The sequence below is a fragment of the Anabrus simplex genome, chromosome 4 (genome assembly GCF_040414725.1).
Source record: "Anabrus simplex isolate iqAnaSimp1 chromosome 4, ASM4041472v1, whole genome shotgun sequence".
Classification (NCBI taxonomy): domain Eukaryota; kingdom Metazoa; phylum Arthropoda; class Insecta; order Orthoptera; family Tettigoniidae; genus Anabrus; species Anabrus simplex.
In genome coordinates this window covers 20,896,054-20,909,424 of record NC_090268.1, presented here as the reverse complement: position 1 = coordinate 20,909,424, position 13,371 = coordinate 20,896,054, and the positions used below count along the sequence as shown (strand labels likewise).

The 13,371-nt window shown below is 38.6% G+C and overlaps 1 protein-coding gene across 1 annotated transcript in view; it reads left to right on the top strand.

Annotated features, from left to right (window-relative positions):
- The window catches only part of Fam92 (CBY1 interacting BAR domain containing protein Fam92), a 136,862-nt gene that overhangs the window by 15,445 nt on the left and 108,046 nt on the right, over positions 1-13,371 (top strand). Inside the window, exon 2 of the mRNA XM_068227343.1 lies at positions 5,972-6,073. Coding sequence (XP_068083444.1) covers positions 5,972-6,073 — 102 coding nt within the window. The remainder of the gene's footprint in view (positions 1-5,971; positions 6,074-13,371) is intronic.

The window sequence follows — 13,371 nt, the reverse complement described above, 5'->3', positions numbered from 1 at the left end:
AAGTTTTGGTCTTGCAGCTCTCATATGCACAGAAGTTCTCTCTTAAGATGTACAAATAAGATAAGGATACAATAATTATAATAATAGTAATAATGCTAATAATAATAAGGATAGTTTTAAAGATCGTTCTGAAACTACACACATTCGATATCCAATTAATGATTAATGCTTACTAATCTATCTTGTATCCTGTAATAACAAAACTTAATGTCGCCTGGCTGTTGGCTGTTTCTGCTGTGCAGTATTCTTGACTGTTGTTCTGCGGTCGTACCTTTTACTTGTTCTCTAAGGAACTCCTTTCCAACCATGTTGCCAGTTGTACAGCTCACAAGTTTCTTTTCCGATGATGACGGCTTTGTTAAGTTTTGATTCATCAGTGCTGTCTTAAATGACCGAGACAGTATCTGTTACAGCTTATAAATCTCATATTTATTCCGTATTGGCTCAACACAACTAAGGTTAAGTTATGAGTAGGTTCCCACCTTCCAATACTTATCAATTTCTATATAATAGGTTTATTAATTACATAATATAAACCATATAATCTCTAGTACATGTTTCGTTCCGATTATGGAACATCTTCAGCTAAAATTTGACAAAATGGCAAGACAATTAAAACACATTGATGTTATGATGATACAAAAGTTAAAAGATATCATAAAATGGCACGAAGATTAAAATATATAATTATGATGATGAAATAAAGTTCATTCATGTTGATTAAAAATTCAACAAGTCAGTGTTCAAATGACGAAGTAAAAACGGCGATAAGGTTCTTCTTCATGTTGGAGACGTGTACATTTTGTTAATCTTGAAGATAAATTGGAGAAATACAAGATTTTCTTAATGTATATTTATCGGGGGGACTCTTGATAAAATAACCGTAGTTGAAGTTGAGTTGTGGTTAGATTATTGAAATGAGTCTTATAGTCAGTCGTGTCGTATTTGACGTCCTCCCTTATGTCGTGTTGTTAACTGACTTGAGTCCTGTGTTCATCTAGTTCCCCCGATAAATATACATTAAGAAAATCTTGTATTTCTCCAATTTATCTTCAAGATTAACAAAATGTACACGTCTCCAACATGAAGAAGAACCTCATCGCCGTTTTTACTTCGTCATTTGAACACTGACTTGTTGAATTTTTAACCAACATGAATGAACTTTATTTCATCATCATAATTATATGTCTTAATCTTCGTGCCATTTTATCATATCTTTTAGCTTTTGTATCATCATAACATCAATGTGTTTTAATTGTCTTGCCATTTTGTCAAATTTTAGCTGAAGATGTTCCATAATCGGAACGAAACATGTACTAGAGATTATATGGTTTATATTATGTAATTATAAACCTATTATATAGAAATTGATAAGTATTGGAAGGTGGGAACCTACTCACAGTATCTGTTACCAAAAAAAATCATATGACCCACTGGCAGAAAAGAAATCATTATTTCTTCATGTAAACCTGCGTAACTCTCCACATGGCACTGTTATTTTTATTTTTTACAACGCACTTGTTAACATGAAAAAAACACATCACAGCACCTATGACCAGGCTCCTGTGCAGGCAGTCCACCTTTGTTAAAATTACCAGTTATAAAATGTGCAGCCAAGTAAGTGTCTATAATTGTAACTGTGCATTATCTTGATGCACAAGCTGGTGATTTCATATTTCAGTATAGGAAGACAATGCTGGAACTTAATTTAAGAAACCATTCCTTAAGTCACCAATGTTAAATTCCCATTGTAACTTAACGTATGATTTTGTTAGACTGCCCAGCTTATTTCCAAGGTTATTTTGTAGACTTTTTTGTATGGTCACATCACTGTCACTTGTTTCATCACATAGTTAAAAAAACTTGATTGGAGCAAAGCGTTTGACCAAGTGCCGCATAAATGACTTCTGTTAAAGCTACAACAGCTCAGTATATGAAGCAGATTATTGATGTAGGTGAGGTCCTTCCTGGAAGGTCGAACACAGTGTGTGGTATACAGAGGGGCCCGGTCACAACCTATCGAAGTGACATCAGGATCGGTTCCCTGCTGTAGGTCGTATTTGTGCTCGATCTTCCTGGGTGTGTAACCACACATATGGCACAATATGCAGATGACACTGTCCTATATGAAAGTATAAAGAACATAGAAAACGGTCAAAAACTAGAATCAGACCTACAAAATTTAACTTATGGTGTTCCATGAATGGGCTAAACATAAATGTTAATATATTAGGATAAGTAGATCAAGAAACTGCCTAGAGAACAGTTATGAATTAAATAAGAATGTAATACCACAGTGTGCAAATATCAAACTTTTAGGATTAATTATTTCTAGGGATTTGAAATGAAACCTGCAGACGGAGGAGGCAAGGCAAAGAGCGGTAAAAGTCATAGGATTTTTAGCAGGAACCTAAAAGGCTTCAAATCAGGGGCCCTACAAACAGTCTACCTCAGTATGGGAAGACCCATACTAACCTATGGTTTTCCTGCGTGGAGTTTCACCACAGTCGCAAATCTAAACAAACTTCAGAAAATACAGAATTGGGCAGAGAGGCTAATAACTTACCGCTCCCATCTTCATTCGGCTAACCTCCCCTCCCTACAATAGAAACCATTGGGAAAAGAATAGACTTGGTCTTCCTCCAGAAATCCCTCGCCAGCTGCATTAACCTTGACCCGTTTTGCCGCCTTTCTCTATCCTTTCGCTCTGTCTGCAGAGGCGTTAGTCTTGTCCCTCCATTTGCCCGTACCGCATCCTACCAATTCGGTTACTATGGCCGCTCCGCACGTCTCTGGAATGAGCTACGACCTAAAATAGGAGCCTTGCCTCGAATGCAGTGTACAAACAATGCAAGAAGATGTAAATCTCTGTGTATGCTTCGACAGGAGTGAAAGGGAGTGTAAGTGTCATCGAGTGAATGAATGTAAATAATGTAATTATTGTAAATATTAGCTTAGTGGCTCTCTGAAGCAACTGATGTACATGGGGCTTGCCCTTTTCCACTAGACCATCCATAAAATCTGTATGATTTGTTGTAAATAATAATAATCAGGCTAACAGATAGCGCTCAAATCTAAAAATCGATACTTCTTGCACTTCCCGCTTTTTCCTTCGTAGCATAAAGTTTTGTCATGCGACTTAAGGCATGGTTTCCTGGAGAGTGTCACATCTAGTAAAATAAAATTTCCTCAGCTTATCCCAGTTAATCCCACAGTTGCGGGAGCCACATAGCCTCATTTTGGTTTTGGCCAGAGTTTTAAGGCTGATGCCCTTCCTGATGCCACATGATTTTAAAGGTGAAAATTTCCACCCAGGATTGACTGGGATTCAGAACTCAGCCTTCCGTGTGCAAAGCCAGCATCTGTATCACTGAGCTAATCATGTCTCCCACATAATACAGTGATATAAATATTATTAAAGCAATACTGTTTACAGATATAAATCATCAAAGATAATAAACTACAAAGGCAGATAGAAACACTCAAGGAAGAGCATAGTAACAGGTTATTGTAATCAGAGGAAGTAAAAGAAGAGGACTTACTTTCCACATCTCCATTTGGTTCTTGGCATCAGGCCACAGAAAAGAAGAACCGTGGAAACAATCTGCGACAAACTCCATCTTCATAGAACTCCGTCAGTGGGGGACGCAGACGAAGTATACATCCACAGTATCCCCTGCCCGTCGTAAGGGGCAACCAAGGGATGATTGATTAAGAACCATGAGACTATTTGTAATTAGTATCATCGTGCGGGGAACACCATGGGTCACCTTTACTTGCGAGTCATAGCACTATGTTAGGTGCAAAATAGGTTTGTGATTGGTAGCAACAGAGAATGAATCAATACAGGTTTTATAGTACCCGTGATTAGTACCACTATGTGCAGAACACCACGGGCTTACGTTGCCTGTGATTAATACCATTATGTGTGAAACACCACAGGTCTGGGCATTGCCGGTAATTAGTACCACAATATGAGCAACACCGTGGGTCTGCGTTTCCTATGAGTGTCGCCATTATGTGAGAAACACCATAGGTCTGCGTTACCTGTGCGCCGTACACTACTTGTGAGTAGTACCATAATGTGCGGAACACCGTGAGTCTACGTTACTTTTGATTAGTACCGCTACTTGAGAAATACCATGGTTCTACTTTACTAGCAAAAGTACCATTATGAGGGGCCATTGACCTGGATTTTGGATCGCTTTAGACAACAAGCATCTCGATTCAGGATTGTGCTTTGGAAGTAGCCCCTTGGTCAGTATATATCTTGTTTTAAGATAGTTTCTGGGAAGGTGGGGTATTGCAGGTCCAATCCACTGATTGTTTTTTAAGTTCATAAACATTGTTCATCATCTCTTTTTTGAATTCTTGTCAGTCGATTGATTTTTGAATTATTTCTAACTTCCAGTATTGTGAGTTGGATCCACTGATTATTTTAAATTCATATTCATCCATTCATTCCTCATCATCATGTTTTGAATTCTGGTCAGTGGATGAATTTTGGACTTTTAAATTGTCATTACATTTTGTATCAGATGTAAGGCTTTTCAGGCGTTTGCTCTATTAACCAGCGTTTCGTCTTAGGTCTGACACTAGACTCGTCAGAGTGGGATGTGTCAGACCCTACCCACTGGCGCTGGGTGTATGCAGGTGAACTTATCAGAAGCCTATATAAGAGGCACAGTCTGATAACTGCATACGGGAGATAAATCTCCACAATGGAATTATTGCCCGCCTAGCAATTCCGAATGGAAAATTCTAAATTCCCATGGAGGGAATTAGATATTTTTCACCAATAGAGCATGTCAAAAACATATCAGATGTAGGGCTTTTCAGGCGTTTGCTCTCACTCTGACGAGTCTAGTGTCAGACCTAAGACGAAGCGCTGGTTAATAGAGCAAACGCCTGAAAAGCCTTACATCTGATATGTTTTTGACATGCTCTATTGGTGAAAAATATCTAATTCCCTCCGTGGGAATTTAGAATTTTACATTTTGTCTCATTTTGTACCATTAATGGCCGATGACCTAGATGTTAGGCCCCTTTAAACGTCAAGCTTGATCATCAAGCAGATCTTCACAGACATACTCATCCTTCATTAATCCCAATTCTCCCCCAGATCTGTTTCTTCTTCTTATCACTTCCTGTCACACTCATTTGGTCCCCATCCTTGTGTAACATCGCATTCTTGGTTTGGGAATTCACTTCTTAATGTTTTATATTTTAACTTGGTGAGGTTTCCCCTCTTTTATCTTTCCTGAATTTTGATATGCCACTTGAAAACCAACATGAACTGAGTAAGGATGAACTCTTGCTCTGAATTTTCCACCAAATTATTATACACTGGCTGGCAAAATTAATAGACCACTTGAATTTTCAAAGGAAAAAATATTTACATTGATTATTTTCAAGCAAAAATTATCAAAGTAATATTATCTGTCTGTTATTGCTACCCTTAGTTAGATGTTTTTCATTAAAATATGAATATGAATACCTACAACCTGTTTTCCAGTCATTGACCGGGTCAGGGATGTAATGAATGAAACATATAGAGGCTGTTATTACAATGGGGTCGCCACTCCCAAGGTGATTTATTAATGAGTGATAAATGCTATGTAATGATAATGGAGAGTGTTGCTGAAATGAAAGATGACAGGGAAAACCGGAGTATCCGGAGAAAAATCTGTCCCGCCTCCACTTTGTCTAGCACAAATCTCACACGGAGTCACCGGGATTTGAACCACGGTATCTAGCGGTGAGAAGCTGACGCGCTGCCGTCTGAGCCACGGAGGCTCTTTTCATTAAAATAATCAATGTAAATTATAAAAGAAATGTTTCACAACTTAACATGCTTTTTCCATTGAAAATTCAAGTGATCCATTAATTTTGCTGGTCTGTATAGATTATAACTTAGGCCTACAGTAATGTATTGGGATACTTATGAAATAAATTGTATCTTTATTTTCAGTGATCAGCAGGCTAAATTTATCCTGGAAAGAATATCTTCCGTGGAGAAACATTTTGCTGAAATGTGCACTGCGTTTGGAGCTTATGCAAGAAAGAATGCTGGGTATTTATTTTCTTTTAATGTTATGTATAGTTTATACAATTAAATAAAACAATTCTGGTCAAAGAATGAAATGGAAATTATTGCCTAATCAGTGAATTAAGTATTAGGTGCATTCCATGGTAACTGAGGCAACGTTCGGAAGGCAATATTAGATTTCAACAAAGTATCCTGCTGCTACTATTGGATACAGGGATCTACGATTTTTGTCTAATATTGCCATAACAGCAATTTAACTAATGCAAACGGTAAATAATATATTGTTGTTGTTTTCTTAATGAAGATATGGTAAATGGTGCAACACAAAAAAAGGGTAAGGGTTTAAAAAATCAAGTTTCAAATCAAAATATTTGTGAGATGCAAAAGTTATAAATTGAGTTCCTCTCATCAGTTGGCCGGCAGGCGCGCCCAGCTTATCTGCCTCCCGTTGACTCATCACTTCCCATTCTGTGTCATAGGCAACAAGGACAGCACTTCGTTCACTTGATCCATGCATGACATGAGATAACAATTAAAATTAAGAAAATTAGTAATTAACCCGTTAACTGGGGAGCGCGCGATACGGTAACTCTGTTCTGGTGGGGACGAATTTTCGTAACTCGAAAAATAATCAAATAAATTCAAGAAACCTTCCAAATTTCGATATACTTGATAATAAAATGCAACGTATATCCTAATTCTGATATAGAAAGTGATTTTTTGCCTATTTGTTAATATTTGTGGGTGTTATAGTTTTGGAGCAAAAACGACCTAAGTCTCGTACTAACTTCTGTATATTACAAATATAAATTTCTTTTCAGAATATCTATATTTTCATATTAATTTCAGGAAAATTAAAAGCCTATACACTGCAAATAATCATTAACTAATCTACAATTTCTGAAATAAATACCGCAGTTGAGAGAAATACATTTCATTCAGGGTTTGCAATCGCAGTAATAAGTTGAGAGTAAGTACTTACAGTGGTAGCCTGGTTCTAATCATCTTCTCACAATAATTACTTCTTTATCGAAATGAATTTACACATCAGGACTGATTTCACTAATTATATTATTTACACTAGTCACACAGTTTACATCTCACGCACTGTTTTTACACATCTTGCATGTGATAAACACGGAAACACGGAGCTGCACAGAGAGCGACGTCGCAGTCACTGCACCTGTAGATTATTTCACGTCTCTCTCTTTTCGTCAGACACACCACGCACCTCTTCACACCGTGCTGCCTTCTTCCCGATGGTGGATTCACATCAGGAAAATGCCTACCGCTGAATCTTTCTGTGGGAGCAGCGGGGAGTGGTCTAACTGAAAGGACAGGCATTGCTTCAGCGGGGATTGAACCTGTGTACTTTTCGAGGATTTTATCGATGAGGTGAATTCTGAACTGCATAATTTTCCTCCATGTTGCCGGAAAATGATGAATGAATTGAATACCACGAGGTCCAGAAGATGCCGGAAAATTTTCTGGTAATATTTCTTCATTCGCTTCCTTGGTGTGGAGTACGTAATGACGTACTGATCGGAAAGGTCAACTCCCCCCATAGAATCATTGTAGTCTATGCAAACTACAGGTTTCTCTTTGGTTTCGTCCTTTCCTCTGATAGGGACAGTTCGCATTTCAGCATCGTGGATACTACTGAGCATGCAAACATCTCTCTTGTCCTTCCATTTTAGAACCATGAGTTTCTTTCGATAAGCAGCTGTTACCTCTCCCTTCAGCTTTTTACTCATAAGTTCCTTAGGGAGATTTTTCCGGTTGGTTCTTACTGTACCCACTGCGTCAGTATCGAGGTCATTTAGCAGGTCGTATAATTCAGGGCTGCTATAGTAGTTGTCCATTCCTATCAGGTATCCTTGTTTCAGTAGATTATCTGCCAGAGTACACACAATTCTCGTCGGCTTGGAAGACTGTGATAGATCGATGCCATGGACTTCACTCTTGAGTTCTGTTGATTTTCCCGTGTACCACAACATATTCCACACGTAACCCGTTTTCGCTTCGCAAATTTTGTAAGATTCCATTCCGAACCGGGACCTTTTCTTTGGAATGTATACCTTCCAACCAAGGCGACCTTTCCATAGAAGAAGGCTTTCATCTATGGATAGCTGGTCATCCGGGATGTAAGCCTGTTGAAACATTTTCACAAAGTGATCAAAGACTGGCTTTACCTTGTATCGTTCAGGAGGCATCTGCCCATCGCAGGCCTCATTGTCAGAAAAATGGAGAAATTTCAAGAGAAGGAAAAACCTCTTTTCCGTCATGGTCTCGTAAAATATGGGCGTGGCCAGTAACTTGTTACGAGAAAAATAATGCCCCATTGTAGGTTTGTGGATAATCCCTTGAAGAAGCAAAAGTCCGAATAAAAGTTTTATTTCATCCTTATTTGTAGGTATCCAGTCTTTTTCCCTACTCCTCCGTTTCATTTTGTGAACCACGAATTTTCTGCTGCGCATAAATATTAGTTTGCTCAGCAATATACTTACAGATAGTATCGTCCACAAACAGTTCGTAAATATCCTCTGGAGTCTTTACATCCATAAACTGTCCTTTTACTCCAGGAATTAACTTTGTTGGAAATCTACTCCTTTTCTGTCCATCTTCTACCCACGTAATAGGCCCTGACATATCACTGCAGTTTGAATCTGCCTGTATCTCTCCATCGTCACTGTCGTCACCCGAGGTGTTACTTTCGAACCCGCGACCATTCGCTGTGATAGCACCAGAATGCTGTCCTGTACCACATGTGCCTCCTTCTCCAGAGAACGAATTATCTTCACTATCTGAATGGAAGTCACTGAAGTCATCGTCCTCGTCGCTAAACTCCAACATTTCATGTACAAGTGAACGCAAGCTGTCATCACGTAATTCTTCAACTCGATGTCGTTTAGAAGACATAATTATGACTGAAAAGTACTCTTATGAAACAACAGAAGTGCAACGCATCTATAAGTTCAAATTCACTCCTTCCCGAAATTACAGTACTCCTTTTCACACTGATATACTATACAGTTCCCAGTCTCATAAAACACTAAAGTATTCGAGTAAGCACATAGCAAGGACGCAGCTGATTAGTCTAGTTCCCATGCGAGGCGAACACATAGCGCGCTTTTGCACGGAAGCGAATTATGTTGAATGATATACATCTCTCTCTGATCTGTTTCTGTTAAGCGGAAGTACTTACTAAAAATACCACTTGATGACAGCGGTATGCAGATAACGAGGACTGAATTTCATAACTCTGGCTAAGCTGAGAGTCGAGGAAAAAAATAAAATAGCAGCGTACGACTAAAGACGCTCTCCCCACCTGGCTGGTTATTTCCTCGAGCGACTTAAGTCGCGCTCCCCAGTATACGGGTTAATAAGAATAATAATAATAATAATAATCGTATGGCCTCAGCTACCATGTGCAGACATTTCAATTTGACGCCATCTGGCTGTCTGCTCGTCAATTTCAATATTCCGTTTTACTCTAGGCCCCCACTAGATGGCAGACCGAGTAAACCGAAACTCTCTTAGGCGTCTATGGCTGAGATTTAATGAATTTTGTCGGGTAAACACCAAATGTGTCACCAGAGATCTTTTATATGCCGACATCGTACGACATGGAGTGTCGAATGGACTTTTTCCCGCCCTTCAGAATTCCGACTACCTCTGCCGGGTTTGAACCCGCTATCTTGGGATCCAGAGGCCGACACTCTACCGCTGATCCACAGAGGCAGCTTAGTAATTAAGAATTAAGAAAATAAGCTCGTATAGTGAGTGCTGCCATCTGGTGGCTTAATCTGAAGTAATTGGTAGGAGCAGTAGGAGCATCTTTCACCATCGAGTTAGTAAATAGTGTTTTTTTATTTTACTAGCTGTACGTCTTTGACTGTTCACATTGCTTACTGAGGTAGCCTACATTCTGATTAGGTTTTTTCAGCATATTCTCTAAGCATGAACGAAGCTCATAGTACCAGTAAACGCAGTGTCACGTGAACTGTCCTATGTACGGTTGTAATTACACCTACGAAAACAACCCACCAGGAACAAAATTTTTTCGTTTTTCAGCTGCAGCTGCCCATAAGATCAGAAGAGAAGCGTGGATAACATCTTTAAAACATTCAGCACTTGATGGAAAACCGTAGGTTCCTGTCAGTAATTTCAGAATCTGCAGCCGACACTTCACTGATGGAACACCTACCAGGGACCCTGATAGCCCTGGATATAAACCTACTTTGCATATGCTACCAGAAAGATCTGATGACGACAAAATACAGAGGAAACTGATAGTCAGGTACAAGAGGAGGAAAGGGAGACTAAGTGAAATGCAAGAAAACATGAGTTCCGTTCCTGAATCACAATCTCCCCAAACTGTTTGTAGTATAGGTATTCAGACTGATAATTAAGGAAATAAGAATTAAATTAGTAATTAAGAATTAAGAAAATAAGCTCGTACCCTATAACAGGAGATATTGGAAATATTCTCCTCCTGCATCCGCACATTTCTGGCATCATCGTACGAAACTCTGATTCACGTGCATAAGTTCGTCTTCCATAATTGAGACTATTTCTCTCCAGATATATGTTCAATTTTAACATTTTCATATCCTGCCATGCTGAGCTCTTCAAAACTCCGGCCTCTTGTCCAAGTCGTCTTAAGAATTTCGTAGGTGTATGTATGTGTACATGTGTACCGTGTAAACCATCTTTCTTTGATTGCATTTACTTTTTCCTCATTAAGTACATGTTCTTTTTACACTTCGCTTCTTACCGAGTAAAGAACCAGTTCTTCTCAATTTGTTTAGAAGTTTTCGCAGTCTCTCTATGTGGAGGGCGTACACCTGGAAATTGTATTACGAGTCACCTAACGACTTTCCTGCAAGACTCTTGTTTTCATATAATCATCCTACATAAATACCTTTTCCTCTACCGTGTACACATGAGAATTATACCCCGAAGTAACACTTCAAAACTCTTGATCAGTTGAAGTGACAGATCAACATTTAAAACACGTTCTAAGCACGGACCTGAACTGCAAAATGCGGGCATTCCTGTGCTGTCGTTGCGCTGTGTAACGGGAAGTGATGAGTCAACAGGAGGCAGATAAGCTGGGAGCACCTGCCGGCCAACCGATGAGAGAAACTCACTGTATTAAGTTTAACAGAAACGTTCTCATATAAAAAAATAAGATCACTTTCTTTGCAATATTGCAATTGTATTGAAGAGGTGGGTAAACAATAAAAACATACCAGTGTTATTTAATGTATGAATAATGCCAGGTGTAGCAAGGAGACTGTCTGCCGTGAAATCAAGAGTACAGTAAACCTTTGTGGTGGGTAGGTTATTATTAATACATTTATTTATTTACAAAAGATAAAAAAGATTTGTGGAAGCAACAAATTCAAGTGCTGGACAATGAGAGGTGTACCGTGGATGGTACAAAAAGGGAAGATATAAATAGCAATGTACAAGTAGTCAGCAAATTACAAGGGCACTAGAAGATGAACAAGAACTGGCAACTTCAAGTGAACAAAATTAGATGTATTGAAACACAAGACACAACAAGTTAAGAATAGTACAGCACCAAAATATCGAAAAATTATAACGGTTTTCACAACAAATCACAAAGGAAATATTGCAAAGCTCGGTGATAGCAACAATTTGGATGTCATCACTATAGTATTGATGGTAATTGTTACGGGGTTACCCGTGGACCAGCAGAGGCGAAAGAAGGTGCCGGGGCGAATGGGTCTAACTACTATGTCAAGAAATAATTTAAACTGAAATGGAAGGTTATATTTTCAAAAAGCAACAAGTTAACAAATTCTCACTTAGTAAGATAACAATGACATAACAATTTAAAAACAAGACTTACAAAGGTCGAAGATTTCAGAATTTTCACGCTCTTGGGCTACAAGCCCCTAGTTTTACAATTTTTAAGTTCCCAGCTCAAATCTACAAAAGAGTACAAATTTATATCAGGGAAGAATTCCCTCAGTACATGGAGCGCTGGCTCCCAACTCACAATATCAAGCCTTCAAAAGGCATTCAGCAATCTTACTTTGAAAAAGAGCTAACAGGCTTTCAGTTTTCATGCCTATTCAAGGCAACACCAAAAGTATCTTACACCTTTTGGCCTTCCATGGCCCAGCTTACAAACTGATACAGGGGTATCTCGTACCCAACCTATAGGGCCTTCGTGTAAAAGAAATAACAGTTAAATAAATGGACTGAACACAAAATGAATGGAAGCGTGTACTTGCACTCCTAAATATGCATTCTTAAAACCTAAAGGGCACTAGGCCGATGAAACAGGGGCTATTCCCAAACTATGGAGGTGACTCATATAAGATAATTGAATACATTACGGAAAGGAAGAAAACCAGTTACAAAATGTAGTCACCTCAAACCAATATGAAGGGGAGCTCGAGAGGGTTCATCACTCTCTATCCCCGATTTACAGTTAAAGATTTCATGAAGAAATTACATAAGCCGGCAGAAATTACATTTTCAGAAAAGTAGATTACATAGTTAAGGTTTCGGACCACCCCCTCGGGTTAAACCGCAGAGCTAGCAAGAAATAAAGATGTTAATAGGCCATTACCTTGCTGAAGAACTGCTGCCTGATGAAAGAGGCGCCTCCTGCTTGACACACACACACACACACACTTAGTTAGATGTTGATCAAATGGCCAGTAGATGTGAAAATCTGCAGTTCATAAACCCTCGGGGAAAGTTCGAGACCTTTCATGAATAAACTAGCCCCACCCTCTCAATTTTTATGGAGAATTTAAAAGTTACACTCAAAATCAAAGAAGAAGATGGTGATTGGTAGAAAATTAATTACAGAAATTCTTGATTGGTTGGATTCAAAACTGGTGGAAAGAAAAGATCAATGTTGCCAAGCCAAAAATGAATGAACATAATTTAGTAAAAAGTAACTTATGAATACAAAACTTCTTTGAATCAATGTTCATCCGTTTTGCACCAGGGTACATGATCATAGTTTTTTAGCAGTGACCTCTATTGAAGAAAGTCCAAACTTCTTGATGACTGGTAAACAAAACGCGTAGAATTTCATACAGTACATGAAACTTCACAATAAGAAAATTACATCAAATTACTGTAGTGACATCTTCTGAGTAAAGGTTTAAGTAGGTCTAGTTTCAAATTCACTGTTTCTCTAGTAGAGAAGTTCTATTGGAGCACAACATTTAAATATGCGGCTTAGAGATGTACCTCCCGGTACAGTAATATTCATTAAACAGAACAGATGTTTTCCAACCAACTGTACAAAGACAAATAGGAGTCATAAG